The sequence below is a fragment of the Erythranthe guttata genome, chromosome 14 (genome assembly GCF_056151865.1).
Source record: "Erythranthe guttata isolate IM_541 chromosome 14, IM_541, whole genome shotgun sequence".
NCBI classification, from domain to species: Eukaryota; Viridiplantae; Streptophyta; class Magnoliopsida; order Lamiales; family Phrymaceae; genus Erythranthe; species Erythranthe guttata.
Window position 1 is genome coordinate 22,671,011 of NC_142546.1, and position 15,974 is coordinate 22,686,984.

At 37.0% G+C, this 15,974-nt stretch overlaps 2 protein-coding genes across 2 annotated transcripts; both read left to right on the forward strand.

The window, feature by feature from the left end:
* The first annotated feature begins 4,648 nt into the window (after positions 1-4,648).
* Positions 4,649-10,350, forward strand: ARF4 (auxin response factor 4). Its single transcript, XM_012983186.2, has 12 exons — positions 4,649-5,823; positions 5,919-5,975; positions 6,225-6,410; positions 6,496-6,580; positions 6,648-6,738; positions 6,942-7,106; positions 7,589-7,708; positions 7,789-7,864; positions 8,220-8,370; positions 8,486-9,279; positions 9,624-9,814; positions 9,917-10,350. The coding sequence occupies exons 1-12, from the start codon at positions 5,398-5,400 to the stop codon at positions 10,083-10,085; spliced, it is 2,511 nt and encodes an 836-aa protein (XP_012838640.2). The 5' UTR covers positions 4,649-5,397; the 3' UTR covers positions 10,086-10,350.
* A 672-nt stretch (positions 10,351-11,022) lies between these two features.
* Positions 11,023-15,432, forward strand: LOC105959144 (cytochrome B561, amino-terminal protein). The gene is made up of 7 exons (XM_012983187.2): positions 11,023-11,404; positions 11,780-11,835; positions 11,929-12,827; positions 13,583-13,784; positions 13,882-14,067; positions 14,176-14,552; positions 14,839-15,432. The coding sequence occupies exons 1-7, from the start codon at positions 11,217-11,219 to the stop codon at positions 14,974-14,976; spliced, it is 2,046 nt and encodes a 681-aa protein (XP_012838641.2). The 5' UTR covers positions 11,023-11,216; the 3' UTR covers positions 14,977-15,432.
* Positions 15,433-15,974: the final 542 nt, after the last annotated feature.

The window sequence follows — 15,974 nt, forward strand, 5'->3', positions numbered from 1 at the left end:
CGGTATAGTTTTCTCATAACTCAACATAAATCGTTCTATACCATTACTGTTTTAAGAGCTTCCATTCGTGAAACGGGCTCTATAGTGCAGTGAACGAATGGTACAATGAATAATATACACGTAAAATATTAAAAAAAAAATGTATTTATTGAAAATAATAATAAAAGTAATTTCATAAATTAATAAGTTATTAATTAATGTATAAATTAATAATTATTAATTTATCGATAAGTTAATATTTCGCTAAATTAATGAAATCTTGATGGTCCCAACTGTATTAATTTATAGAGGTTTAACTGTATATGTTAATATGTTATTGTTATTATTATTCATAACAGACTTTTCTTTTTTTATTTGGGCAAGTTTAGTTTCTAATTTTGAAATATTTTTAATTATATTTTGTATAATTTATTAATAATTAATTTAAAAAAAAAAATCATGAGCGGGTTGATGAGGTATTAAAACTTTTGTCGAATTAACTTGTGACAAGACTCATAAGGTGGCCCAATTAATTTACAGTCCCATTATTAATGAGCATGGAGATAAAGACATTTAGTTTGCTATTCTTCAAGATTGAGACCTCTCACCTTTGATATTTTAAGTTTTGATTAGTGATTAACATATAAGTGTGGAAACAAATCTATTTGTTGATGTAAGGCATCAATTTGAACTCGAAGATGGTTAGAAGAAATACATAATACGTAATCTAGTACAAAGTTTATTTATTGGAATGGAATTAGGGAATTGCAGGTTATCTAAGAACAAAAGAAACAAAAAACAGTGAACTGAAGAAACAAACCAACAGAGAAGCTATGAACTGAACTGCTAAACTCTAATTGGATGGAGAAGCTCATCTTTATGTTATGGCTCAATTTCTTACATCACGTTCCTCGTCCAGAAAACCACTGGCGATGGCTCCAACAGTTCAGTATAAAGCAATACAAAAACTCGGAACCCTAGATCAGAACAAAATGGTAAGTACTTCGAATGAGTTGACTGGATCAAATGGTGAGAATCAACTGTCTAATTTAAAGATTTAGAGAATTCTCAAGTTTTGACCGACTGTTTAACTGGTTTTTTATCGGGTTGGCTGAGGAGAGAAATGAGTTAATGGGCTGGATTAAATAATTCGTGGGGTCCAAGATCCAACATTTTGATACCCTCGTATCTAATTTGGTGTTTGGTTATCTAATTAACCCGAAAACAAATAAAGTGTAAAGGAAAAGATAGATAGTGAGATTACCTTAGTGTTTAATGGAGATTGCTTGCCATATAAATTGTCGGAGAGACAATGTACTAGTTGAAAAGAGTTCTTCAACTACCATCATCACTCTCATGTTTTATTTATATCCACTTTTTATCCTACGATTAAGCAACCAATTGGATTATTATTCTATGTAAAATTACAAAATTAAGTGTAGTTGTCTTTACTTTGAAAAGCTAATTATTATTATAGTATATAATAAATAGCTAATTTTTCCCTTGAGAAATTGTGAGTTTGTGAAAATGTTGTTTCCTTGATGGGCCTTGTCTCGAATTGTTGCACAAGTAAATTGTCCCGATATGAATCAAGGCCAGTGAAATCCTGCCCACCTCAAATTTTATTTTATTGCATTTCTTACCCTATAATTCATAGAAATTCAAAATCTGCCCCCTAAAATTATACAATTTCAGACCGTACAGTCCCTCCGGTATCCAAGCTTAATAATTGAGAATATATTATTAAACAGCAGGAAGCTTAAATGAGGAATATTATAATATAATTAAAAAAGTGAGATACAGTATGTATGTATATGATAAGAGTGGGGGATTAATTAAGATTGACCGGTGTGGGACGGAAAAAGACGGATGATATACAGAGATAGGGTACGATGAACGCGGGGGGCGGTCCACCACTCTCTCTCTCTCTCTCTCTCTCTCTCTCTCTCTCCTCACTTTCTCTCTCTCTTCCCCCCGACAAACATGGTTCGATTAAAGCAGATAAAACACACACACACACGCACTGTGTGAATTATATCCTTCAGTGTGGAACGTGATACTGTGTGTGTCTTGTGCTTATCATCATACAGTACTCTACTCATACACACATACATACATTTATTTATTTATCATATATATATATATTTTTTCTGTGTGTGCGCATTATGTATACTTTGGCCGGCATAACTCTCGAGGGGTCTCTGTTTTTTCTTTTTCTTTTTTTTCTATTTGAGAAATTAATTAAATCAGATCAATTTATCATCTTTCACTTTCCAACGCCATTGCCAATGCCCCTCTTTTCTTTTCTTTTTGCCCTCTCTCTCTCTCTCTCTCTTATATATATATATATATCAGTCATATTTATACGTATATGTAAGGAATTAAAGAGCGATAGTGACAAGATTGTGACTTTAATAAAGTCGATGCAGGTGTGTTATTTTTTGAAGATTGATCAAATTAACCTGTGTGATCATATCTCGTGCATTCATAATGTGTTCGACAACTGTCCTTGAGTGTCGGACACGAAACGTGTTCGAAACGCGGCAGCGTAAAATAGTTGAAGTTTCCCTGATACATCGACGAATTGTTAATATCGTACAAATTGTACTAAGCTTAATTGTATTCTACTAACTATAAATCATTCAAATTGTAAAAAGAAAAAAAAAAAAAAAAAAAAAGGGGGTTGTATCTTGTGATATTCAAATTGCACAAGTCCACTTGTGTAATCAATGGGCCTTTCAATGGTATGGAAAAAAATAATATACGGTCCAAAATGAAGACAAGGGTATTGAGGTAAAATCACATGTATTTGGAATGCTGCTCGTGTGCTGCTGCGGAAAATGACTCAAAGTTGGACCAGTCACCGTCAACTATGGCCGTGACCGAAAAATGTGGGGGGAGCTCAATGGCATTCTCGTTATTGTTGCCAACTTGGAGGCGAATTGCTATCCGTAAATTCCTATGCAATGTGCGTATACATACACGACTATACTATACGAGTACATACATAGCAGAGAGTGAAAGAGAAATATCGAAAGAGGCGGGCCTAGCTGGCAGCGCCAACAGCGCAAGCAAATCTTACTGCCTCCTTCACGCGCCTTTTTATGCGTGCGGTTTGTTTTTATGAGATTCAAAATACGTGCTCTCTTTTAAATAAATGGAAAATATGAAATAAAAAGGGTAGAATTTTAATAATTATAATAATAATGCATTTCACCGGAGCGTGTGGCTCAAGCGCGCGGAGCAGACGAAAGTGGTGAGGGTGCATGATAATGACTTGAGAGAGTATGTTCAAACTTTAAAGGCATTTGAGCCCTAACTACTAGCACAGCAGCACTCCCACGATAGTTGCTGCCAAACTCTTAGGTGGGCCCAGCTATTACATTTCACGATTCTCTCTCTCTAACCTATACGTACATCTACGACGTATACTTAACAACTGTATTATACACTTGATTGATTTCAGTGTTGCATTTAAATTAGGTCATAATTTCTACCCTATATAAGTAAAGTCCGATTAGAGCATAATTTCTACACTTTTTTCTCACATTGAATTTTTACAAGATTATACTCTTACACTTGCCCCACATGGATTCTATAAAAGAGATGGACAATCGGTACCATCTATAAATATGATATGAGGTATTGATCACTCGGCAATATATATGTATATACTATTTTGGGTGGTTATTTGAGTTTTTGCAAAATTAATAATACTCTCGATCACTCACTTCAGCTCGAATCACACTTGAAAGTCATCTAGTTGATCCATCTACTTTGGAATAACATCGCTAATTTTGCTCTCGTATAATAATTTACATACTACACTGAAAACCATTTGTAGTCAGCTCAAATCACACTTGAAAGTCATCGTACAATAGTTTACATACTACACTAAGAACTATAAATCCTGCAGTACGCAACGAGCGCCACCTTAAAAATATCAACAAAACGATTCGAACATCAAACTCTCGGAACTCCATCAAACATTTGAGGACAAAATATGATAATTTGTGAATTGAATTATTTTGAATGGGTACAAGAGAGTGTTTCCAATATCCAAATACAAAAGATGGTCCTTTTAGTTTTACCCGTATTCTTTTTGTGGGTAGGTCCTAAAAATAAATAAAAAGAGATGCTATTTCCATGGTCAATGGCATAATTGAAGCTCCACTTTTGCTAATCTAAATGGATGGATCATGCTTATTATCACTTAAAAACATATTCTAATATTTTTCTCCATCACTTTTTTTATTGGCATGATTAATCTTGTCACATAATTATGTTCATTGTATACAAATGAAATATACTAATCAAGATTGGATAAATTTATAAGCCCTTGTGTCAGCTTAGAGCAATAGTTTAATAAAATGATTCAAATTCGAATAAAATCGGATCGAGCCATCAAACTTCAGGTCGGCCCGAGTCGATTGTCACTTACTTAATTATCCCACGAGACATAAGAGTTTTGAGTACCCAAAAATGGCATGTAAAATTAATTGTGCAATGGTGAAAATAATTCGGTACACATTTCTTCTATTAATTAATTCATTTTACCAGATATGATCTGGCGCACACCATTAATGGCTTCCCTGCAAGTTTGTTTAGCATTCAATGGAAACTAAATAAAACAAAAAATATAAAACAAAATAAAATAAATCAACAAAATGACATTTTTATTTTATTTTATTTTAATCTTCTTTTAATACAAAAAAAAAATAAAAAAAATCATAAAAAGCTAAAAAAAAAGAAAAAGAGGAGTGGGGTATGAGGTTTGGCTGTGGGTTCTGTACTGCCTTAACTTGTCCCCTCCACTTAACACAGTTTCTTTGTAGTCTCTTTCTCTCTCTACAATCTTTATCTCTCACACACAAACACACACACACACGCACACACAAAAACAATCTTAAGTCCAAAAGAGGCACTACCCCATTTGGTTTTTTTCTTTAGCCTTTAGCTTGCTTCTGTGCTTTGCCCAAGCAATTGTCTATGTCTGCTGCAGCTGCTGCTCCCCCCTTCACAGAACTGCGAATGGGGGAGGACGAATCATACCCCCCCCTTTTTTTTCTTTTTTTTTGATGCCCTCTCTTTTTCTTCACATCTTTTAGATTAATAATAACCTGTTTTCTTTTTTCCAGAAAAAAAAAAAAAAAAAAAAAAAAACATGACTTTTTGTTCTTGCTATATCTTCTTTGTTAAAATCCCTCTCATCTTCTTGCTTTAAAGTTTAAAGACACCACCTTTATATGTAAATTTTATTTTTTTCCTGCCCACGAATTTGTCTTCTTTTGATGATATTAAAAATCCCATCTTGAAAAAAAATACAGCGACTGATTTTTATTTCATTAATCATTAAAAAAGAAAAAGGAGAGTTTTTTTTTTCGTTTTTATTTATTTATTTTTAATTTGGGGGAATTCATGGAAATTATTGATCTGAATCATGCGGTGAATGAAGTAGCGGAGAGAAACGGCGTCGCAGCATGTGTGAATGGAGGGGAATGCGACAAAGGGGGAGGTGGCGGTTGCGTTTATGGGTGTTTGTCGATTTCGACTTCGTCGTGCTCTTCGAATGCTGCTGCTGCGTCTGAGTCATCTTCGCCTTGTTCGAAAAAAAAATCTGATGCTCCGCCGCCGCCGCCGCCGTCATCGATATTTATGGAGCTGTGGCATGCTTGTGCTGGGCCGCTCACGAATTTTCCGAAGAAAGGGAATGTGGTTGTGTATTTCCCACAAGGCCACGTGGAACAAGCTTCTTCCTCTGCTTTGACCTTTCCTCCCATGGAGATCCCCACTTTTGATCTCCCCTCTCAAATCTTTTGTAGGGTTGTTGATGTTCAGCTACTTGTAAGTGTGTGTCTATATATGTGTGTGTGTGTGTGTGTGTGTGTGTGTGTGTGTGTGTGTGTGTGTTAGTGTGTAATAATAGTGTTTTGGAACAGGCAAACAAGGAAAATGATGAGGTGTACATTCAGCTGAACCTGCTTCCTCTATCTGAGGTACCACCATTTGGCAATTTTATAAATTATCTGTCTTAATTAAGGAATTGGGATTTTTTAGTTTTTAATTTTTGGAGTATTTTTATGTTTTTGATTAGTGCAAGAATTTGAAATTCTTGATTTCTTGATTTCGGGGTGTTTTTTTTCGGTGTTGGAGAAGTTTTCGAATTGATGATTTTTTTGAGGAACTTCTCAAAGTATCAATTTTTGAGTTTTCTTGATAATAATGTTACTAGTACTTATATGCAGATGGTGGGGCCGAAATCAGAAGGCAAAGAGAGCGGAAACACGAGCGGTGACGAGGATGAAACTAGGGTTCAGCCAGCAAAGTCGACTTCCCACATGTTCTGCAAAACCCTCACCGCCTCCGATACGAGCACCCACGGTGGATTCTCTGTTCCTCGTAGAGCTGCTGAAGATTGCTTCCCTCCTCTGGTTCGACACCGTTTAATCTTCCACAGTTTCGATCATTTTCGGTTTTCGTTGAAGTTTGTCACGAAACAACATTTTTTCGGTGTAGGATTATAAAGAGCAAAGGCCCTCGCAGGAACTCGTTGCTAAAGATCTCCATGGAGTTGAGTGGAAATTCAGACACATTTACAGAGGTACGAGTTTATATTTTTAACTCGTAAAATTCTGACGAGTTGATTTCTAAACCTTAATAACAAACAGGTCAGCCAAGGCGGCATTTGCTTACTACAGGATGGAGTATTTTTGTTAGCCAGAAGAATCTCCAATCGGGTGATGCGGTTCTCTTTCTCAGGTACTTTTCAAAGAAAAAAAAAATCATTGAATTCGTATATATCCTCGATTTTGTAAGGTAAAAAAAGGAAACTAAATAAAATCAACCGGAAACTGAATTACCGCATTAATCTTCATTCTTGAATTCTTTTTCGAAAGAGAGTGCAATTAGAACTTAACACCCTCTATTTTGTATGTATCCGTATTTCTTTGTATATATTGCAGGGGAGAATCGGGAGAATTGCGGTTGGGAATAAGGAGAGCTGCTCGACCGAGAAATGGTTTGCCTGATTCGATCATTAAAAATCAGACTTCTTTCAAAAACGTTCTTTCTCCTTTGGCAAATGCTTTATCAAGCAATGGCACATTTCCCGTTTTCTACAGTCCAAGGTACTTTATTGCAACTTTTTTTTTTTACTAATTTTAATTTTCTGGAGAATCTTGACTGGGCCATGAAATTATTGAATTATAGTAACGATCATGTTTGTCGACGTAATTTTTCTTCTCTAACTCGTGTCCAATTGTCAATTTACGGAGCCCAAGATTGGATTTTTTTTTTTGGTAATTTTTCGGTCGAAGTGTTTCTGTAAAGTTTTAAATGTTCAAGATTGAATGTTAATGGAGTGCGATGATTATGATTTATGATATGTGAAATATTGTGGGAAAAAGGAGGAATTTGCGTGTCAAAAAAGAAAACACGAAAACACAATAGACTCACCACTCACCAGAAGTGAAAATACAAATAAATGTTATGATCAAGATGTTATATATATATACATATATGCTGATTTTGTGCTTATTCGAAGATAATATAAAGTCTTAATTTGAAGTCTAGGTTGTGAGTGACCTATTCTAGAGCACTTGTTTTGCAGAGCGACGCACTCTGATTTTGTCGTCCCCTACCAAAAATATGTCAAATGTACCACCACTCGCATACCTGTCGGGGCCAGATTCAAAATGAGATTCGACTTTGACGATTCTCCAGAACGAAGGTACATTTTTTTATTCAAAAATAATAATACCATGATAATTCGACTCTTATATATAATTTTTTATTTTTATTCTCTCTCAGATTCAGTGGAGTGGTGACTGGAATCGGGGACTCGGATCCATATAGATGGCCGAACTCAAAATGGAGATGCCTTATGGTAGTTTTATTACTTCACTTTAGAGTTCCAATAATGCATTAAATGCGTCTTTTTTTTTTTTTTTCCTATTTTAACCTTATTAATCGAACTAGGTTAAACATTAACTCCCTTTTATCACCTCAAATAATAAATGTTAGTATTTTAGTCTTTTTTAGTGTCTTTCCTAAAATCAACCATATTTAATGTGTGTAAAAACCTTAAACAACAACAGATATTATGGAACGAATGGAGTATTTTGTTGGACGTCGTTAAATTTGGTGCAATCGCATCATTAATTTTAGAGAGTAGCTCAATTAAAAAAAAAAACAAAAAAGAGATAACATTATAATATTGGTTCATGTATACATATCTAAAGGTACGTTGGGATGACGATATAATGAGTAACCACCAAGAACGAGTTTCTCCGTGGGACATTGATTTCTCAGGTAACTACGCATCTATGAGCATTCAATCGTCGCCTCGTACGAAGAAACTGAGGTCGGCCCCACACAGCAGCCCAATCTCTGGTGAATATCTAATTTCCATTTTTTTTTTAAATATAAATATATATTTTTTTAATATCATTTTTAAGACTTGCTATGAATTTCTTTTTTTAATTTTAATTTTTTCGTTTTGTTTTAGGGGGTGCATCACTTTTGGACTTCGAGGAATCGGTGAGATCCTCTAAGGTCTTGCAAGGTCAAGAAAATGTAGGTTTAGCAACACATCTCTACAGGAGCGATCATCGAGTTACAAATCGCCAGCTGGAGTTTGATATGCAGCCTACGGGATTAGGATTATTTAATCCCAACCCCGCACCGAACAGGATTGATAAGATTAACTACGGGGAGTTTGTGAGGAACCAAACCCCCTCAACTTTCACCGGCTTTCTGGAATCCAACTGGTTTCCAAAGGTCTTGCAAGGTCAAGAAATTTGCTCGTTCAAATCCCTATCCGGGAAAACGGGCCTGGATCTCGGTCCGTGGGCCAAACCCGAATGCGTTTACAACGGTGTTCTTCATCACAGCAGCAACAACAACAACAACACGCATCAAAGGCATAGTAATAATAATATACTGCCCAGCTTTTATCCTCTGGCTTCCGAAGGTTCTAGAAGCATGCATGTTCCGCACAAGGGCGTCTACCAAAGCACTCCTTCTATGATGATGTCCAATTTCTCCGATTGTCAGACAAGGTCATCGAATCATTTATCGAACCGTACGTCTGTTCTGAGTGGGCCCACTAATGCTGAACCGGTTTCGGACAAGGCATCTTCGCCAGCTGTCACTTCGATTATGCATGTGAAAAATGTGAATGATGATGAGATTCATTTAAAGGAGAAAGTCCCGACATGTAAAATATTCGGGTTTTCGTTGACGGAAGATCATTCTGCTGCCCTTAATTTACTCGGTCCTAGTAAGAGAAGCTGTACTAAGGTTAGTAAAAACATAGCTGCATAGTTTATTGCATTCCACACCCATGTGTTTTTTCTAATTGTTAAAAAACTCTCCATGTTATTTTTATTTGCAAAAAAACCCCTATGATTCAATTTTTGTAGCAAACTACTCCCTAAAAAGTTCACTATTTAGGGGGTTGTCTGCTAAAAGAAGATTATAAGGATGTTTTTGCCAATAAAATACCATGGGGAGTTTTTGGGCATTTCGATATAACACATGGGTACTAAATGCAATAAACTCGTATACACACACACACGCTCGCGCACATGAGCTGATTTTTGGAGAGACTAGTGGGATTGATTTTTCTCAACAAATAAATATAGGTTCACAAACAAGGTAGCTTGGTGGGGAGAGCCGTTGATCTGTCGAGATTGTACGGTTACGATGACTTACTCACCGAACTGGAGAGGCTGTTTAGCATGGAAGGTCTATTGCGGGACCCGAACAACGGATGGCGCGTGTTGTACACTGATAGCGACAACGACATGATGGTTGTCGGTGATGACCCGTGGCAGTAAGTCCCAAAAAAATATTAAGAATCGAATTCATAACGTAAAATTTTACTAAGACTAAATATATAATCGATATATTTTTATTTTATTTTTTTAATTTTTAGTGAGTTCGTGGAGGTGGTTACGAAGATACATATATACACGCAAGAGGAAGTGGAGAAGATGAGCGTTGGCTTGATGAATAGTGACGACACGAAGAGCTGTTTGGAAGAAGCAGCCCCGCCAGCTGTGCCGGATGTTTCCAAGTCATCTTCCGTGGGCCAGCCCGATTAGTTCTTTCTTTGTTCCGGGCCCCACAGGTTTGATGCAAAAAAATTTAAAAAATGATGTTGTTTCCCAAATGTATTGTTTAATTATTACATGTGCTACTAAATAAAAGTTTTGCAAGATTGTGTTGTGACTCTGATTTATAGCTTATGTTATGGTGCTGCTTCTTTGTTTAAAGAGACACTGTGTCGGAATAATAATGTGGGAATAATAAATGTTGTTGTACTATGTAGAACTATGTTGTGTATTATATATAAAATGTTTGCATTTAGATGTATGGCTTACTATTTTTAAATGTGTGCATATCATATAATCATAGAATATATAAATAGATTGAATTTCATGTACTGTTGATCTACACACACCAATATGGGTGTGTGTGTTTGTGTGCATCTGATAGTAAAGATCTATCCGGTGTAGTATAGTATAAACCATAAATTTACAGTAATATGATACCAACTTACCAAGTTTATTATAATCACTATATCATCCAAGGCTGAAAATCAAACCAAATTATTCAATTTGAGATTGTTTTTTACAAGCTTGTTCGAGCTTGGATTGTTAGTATAGCGAATCAAGAGTTTCGTTCGATAAGCTATGGAGCCCAGTTCGACTAAATTAAAAGAAATAGTCAAAAAAAATAAAAATATAGTCGAACTCGTTTTGTGTTCCGTTCGATCACAGTTTGTTCAAGTTTAATTCAGTTGCTTATCAAACCAAGCTCAAACACAACTTTAAAAGCCCGATAAAAAATCAAATAAATTTGAACAATAATGTATTGGTTAATGGTTTTGACTTGATTTGTTTACACCCTATTATAGCTTGTTTTTCTTTTCTTTTTTTCAACTTTACATTCCAAAACCCGGTTCGGACATCTTGTAACATTGGAACCCGGTTCTCTCAAAGCCGAAGACCAAACGGTGTATAATTATATACCCTGGTTAACGGAACTGGATCCGGACCTTACCCGACCCGTTTTCGCACAATAATACAAAAGAGTGGAAATTGTATAACGGTGAATTTCAAAATTTCCTCCTCCTGCACCAACTCTAAAACCTCATCGATGGCAAATACTCAAATTGTAAAACCCTAAGAGGTAATCAGGCACGATTCAATAATCTCCACAGGAAATTAGCGATGGATCGAGGTGGAGGAAGGCAGCAGACGGCTGGTGCGTCGAAGCCCTCATTGTTCACAGTGTACCAGAATCCAGCACTCTCCGCCGCTCTCACCTCCAACAGCCTCCGCCCCTCCGCCGCCACTTTCCTCTTCATCCTCTCCCTTCTCTCCGCGTCCGTTATTTCTCTCCTCATTTCCCTGTATAGGTAATCTGCGGTGGTTTTATGTTGTTTTTTACAGTCCCGTGTGGTGTTTCTCCGTCGTTCTTTCTGCGTTTTTAGCCGCTGCATTAGTTCCTATTTCTTTATTTTTTATTGTAGTTTTTCTCTGTCATCTATATTCGTCTGTCATAGCAATCAAATTACTCGGCCAAGTTAGGTTTTCGTTAAGTTTTCACCAAGTTAGGTTTTCGTTAAGTTTTCACCAAGTTAGGTTTTCGTTAAGTTTAATGTAGCTTGATGATTTTCATATACTCACACTCATACACAAACATATATATTGCAGGGTATTTGTTTGTTTTGTGAGGTCTTACATGCCTTTATGTACGAACTGTACGAATTGACCAACTCATTTTAATGTAGGGAAAATCCAGTTACTACTAACATCGGACTTGGTTTTGTATCTCAAGATGTTGCTCGTAAGTGGTGTTTTTCAATTTCTGTTTAAACCCTTCACAGGAAATTACTCAACTCTTTTCTAAACTTCGATTGATATCTTCACAATACTACAGGTATATGTTCCAAGGTAATACCATTCATGGCAAGTTTCCTTTTGCTCGGAACTTTACTTGCTCTGATCAAAGCCATCTCTCAATGGAGGACAAGAAGTGCTGCCGATGTGGTAGTTGTATCTTCTTCGAATGGCACAGAAGTAAAACGCCTTACCAACCGACAATTGGGCCTTCTAGGATTAAAGTCCAAACTCGAAGTGGATTCACCAGAGTCTTCAAAGAAACCTCCTAAATCCAGAACTAGCTCACCTTCTCCATCCAATCCGCTTGTCCCTCTTCATCAGTCGATAACAGGTTCAAATCACTTATCCAGAATGAGTGGCGGGAAATCAAGCACCAGTGGCGGTAGCAAAATGCATTCCTTTGCCACACCATCCAAATCACCAGCTTCTCCCTCCATGTATCTTGTCCCCTCAACTTCCATGCGTTCACCTGTCCAGTCACCATCCATGCACGCATCACCGGGTTCTGATCAGTTGATTGGCACCCCTTGGTCCAATAAACGCCCTGCTTTTCATAAAGAGATTTCGACGGAGGAAGATCTTGAAAGATTTCTGGCTGATGTGGACGAGAAAATATCTGAAACAGCGAGTAGAATGACGACTCCGCCCCCCAGCACAAATGGATATGGCATGGCAAGTCCTAATACTTCCGGAACTGCGAGAAGTACACCTTTAAGGCCAGTTAGGATGTCCCCTGGTTCCCAAAAGTTCACAACACCCCCGAAGAAAGGGGAGGGAGATCTTCCTCTTCCAATGTCAATTGAAGAGTCGATCGAGGCGTTTGAAAGGCTGGGTGTTTGTCTGCATATTGAGCAGTGGCGTGACAGTCTTAGGCAGTGGTTTTCTGCTTTTCTACTTAATCCTCTTCTTAGAAAGATTGAAACCAGCCACTTGAAGGTGAGAGTTGTCTTTTTCAAAATGCTTATTATAGTAATTGAGTTAAAGATCTTTCTCTTCTTATATATATATATATATATATATATATATATATATATATATATATATATATATCTCTTCGAAAATTTCTATGTGAACCTGGATTTGAGAGCTGTTAATTTTTGGAAAGGTGATATGGGCATACAAACTATGACTGATGATTTATAATCATATTCAATTGCAAAATTTCATGTTTCTGTTTCGATGTGAAAGCAAAATAGAAGTATTGGTCTTTCTCTTTTTTAAAAAAAAAATAGAAAGCTCTCATGGCGTGGCGAACTTAAGAAGTTGACCCCAACCTGTATATTGATCTAAAAATAACAATACAATTTATCTTACATAATTGTGCATCAGAAATTAAATAGGAATTATGGTCCTTTACAATCTGGAAAACCAAAACTATGTTCATAAGTAAATAATAGGGGAACTCTTTTCCAGAGGCTCCTTTTATGCAGTCTTGAAGCCTTCATATTGTTTACCTAAGAATGTAGTTCCTTTGTTTCTTGAAGTAGAATCTTTGTGGCAACTCTTTTTTTTGGATGTTTTCACATAATGATTTATCGATTTTACTCAATGTACAGTGCAATATAAATGATCTGTTTGGGTGATACAAGTGGATTTAATTGAAATTTACGAGTCTTGTTTTGCCATTAGAAGTAACTTTTTACTGTCAATACATCTCCTTCTTGATATTAAGTATACCCTCACACTTTCAGGTTATTGAAGCAGCTGCTAAACTTAATGTCTCAATTACCATTAGTCAAGTTGGAAGTGATACCACAAGTATACCTACAACTGAAAATGCATCACCGATGGAGAGGACCAATGAATGGAAACCGGCATTTGCAGTTGACGAAGATGGACTTCTTCATCAGCTACGTGCAAGTCTTGTTCAAGTTCTTGATGATGCTCGCATGCGTAAGTTCATGGAAGCTATATATCTTGTAGACATTTGCTAACTTGCAAGACAATTTGTTTTGAATATATATTTATGACTTCTTTTTTCAATTTCCAGCAAAATTTTCTACTAGCAATTTTCAGCAATCCCCTCAGCATGCCGCAGCAGTTCCTATTTTACAAGAGTGCATTGACGCCATCATGGAACACCAGAGGCTCCACGCTTTAATGAAAGGAGAGTGGGGCAAAGGTTTACTTCCACAAAGTAGTATGCAAGCAGATTATACTGTACAAAGGATTCGCAGTAAGTTTATTCCTGATTACTTAAAAGTAAATCATGAGATACTAAACTAATCTTGTTACCCTTAAGGTGAGTGGAATTTTTCACTGACTTGTCAAATAATCTCTGTAGAGCTTGCTGAAGGAACATGTTTAAAGAACTACGAGTATATGGGAAACGGCGAAGTCCATGAGAAAGTAAAAAAGAAGTGGAGTATTGAGCTTCCCAGTGATTCTCATATGCTTCTTTATCTGTTTTGTGCTTTCTTGGAATACCCGCAATGGATGTTGCATGCTGATCCGACAACCTATGCTGGAGCACAGGCAAGCAAGAACCCGTTGTTTTTGGGTGTTCTGCCTCCTAAAGAAAGGTTTCCTGAGAAATACATAGCGATAATATCGGGGGTCCCCTCCGTGCTACATCCTGGAGCTTGTATTTTGGCCGTTGGGAAGCAAAGTCCCCCAGTTTTTGTACTATACTGGGACAAAAAGCCTCAGTTCTCTTTCCAGGCAAGTTATAGTAGTCCACCATTCTAATCTTCTGAATTTGTTTTCGACATGTTAACTAACGAGGTACAGTTGACCGATTAGAAATATACAGACACAATATCGATTGTGCATGTCTTCATGTGATCGATGTATGTCGATTTAAAGGAGTCGTGGGGTCTAGGACCCCACTATGAATTTATGATATGAAATTGGTCAATTTCCTTTGTCTTCTTCTCTCCAAATAATTCCAACCGACACAAATTGAGATAATAGTTTTAACTAATGCCATCTGGGGTTCCTTTTGCAGGGAAGAACAGCACTATGGGATTCCATATTAATGCTCTGCTACAAAATCAAGATCAGTTATGGTGGTATTGTCAGAGGCATGCACCTTGGTTCATCAGCCTTGGGCATTCTTCCTGTTCTTGAACAAGAAACTGACTGACAGCACCGTTTACTTCATTGAGCCATTCATGCTGCTGTGTTGCACACGAAGTTGTGTACTCGAGCAGATCATTCGAGATGCAGCCTGCCCTTGCTAACTAATCTTATTTTTCTTTTATTTACTCGCTAAATTTCGTTAATGAATGTGAGTGAGGAAAATAGACACTTATGAATGATGAGGATGCAGCTACCGCTGGGCTTTGATGTGGTACAATATGCTGGAAAATTCGTCCCCGGTTTCTGGCTGCTGACCTCTCGAAAGACTTGTTAGTTTATCTTACTGGCTTAGTTGTTTCCTTGACCCCTTTTTCATGCAAGCTAACGAGAATTTCACCTAATTGTAATGCTGATCGTCTTTCTTTGTAATGAAACGCACTGTAACTACCGGATATGGTAGTTGGACCCTAGTTGTAACTAGCGAATGGACTCATGAAACTAGAAGTTTTCACTGTTTAAATCAACATTTATATATATATCGCTTTACATGACTGTTATATGTACCAACTAATTGCCAATCGGACACTATTTCTATTTATATCAGCCCGGGATGGGCTAAAGAAATGGGCCGAACAGCCCGGTAAAATAGAGTAAAATGGGCTAAAAAAATGCGTGCATCAGCCCGGCCCAATAGTGTAAAATGGGCTAGAGAAATGTGGGCCCAACATTTTGCTAAAACAATGTAAAATGGGCTAAATAAATGGGCCCAACAACCGGCCGAAAAGTGTAAAATGGGCCTAATAGTATAAAATGGGCTAAATAAACGGACCACCAGCACAGCCGAAAATGGGCTAAAAAATGGGGCTGGGCCAAAAAGCATAAATGTGCTAAAGAAATGGGCCTACCAGCCGGGCAAAATGGGCTAAGAAAATGGGCCCCACCATCCGGGCAATATGTCTCAATGGAGCGGGAGAGCTGAGCCCATGCATCAATACGGAATTGTAATTTAAATTCTCATCTCAGAGTGTAGACTAACTAACATTCAGAAACACAGGAAAGGTG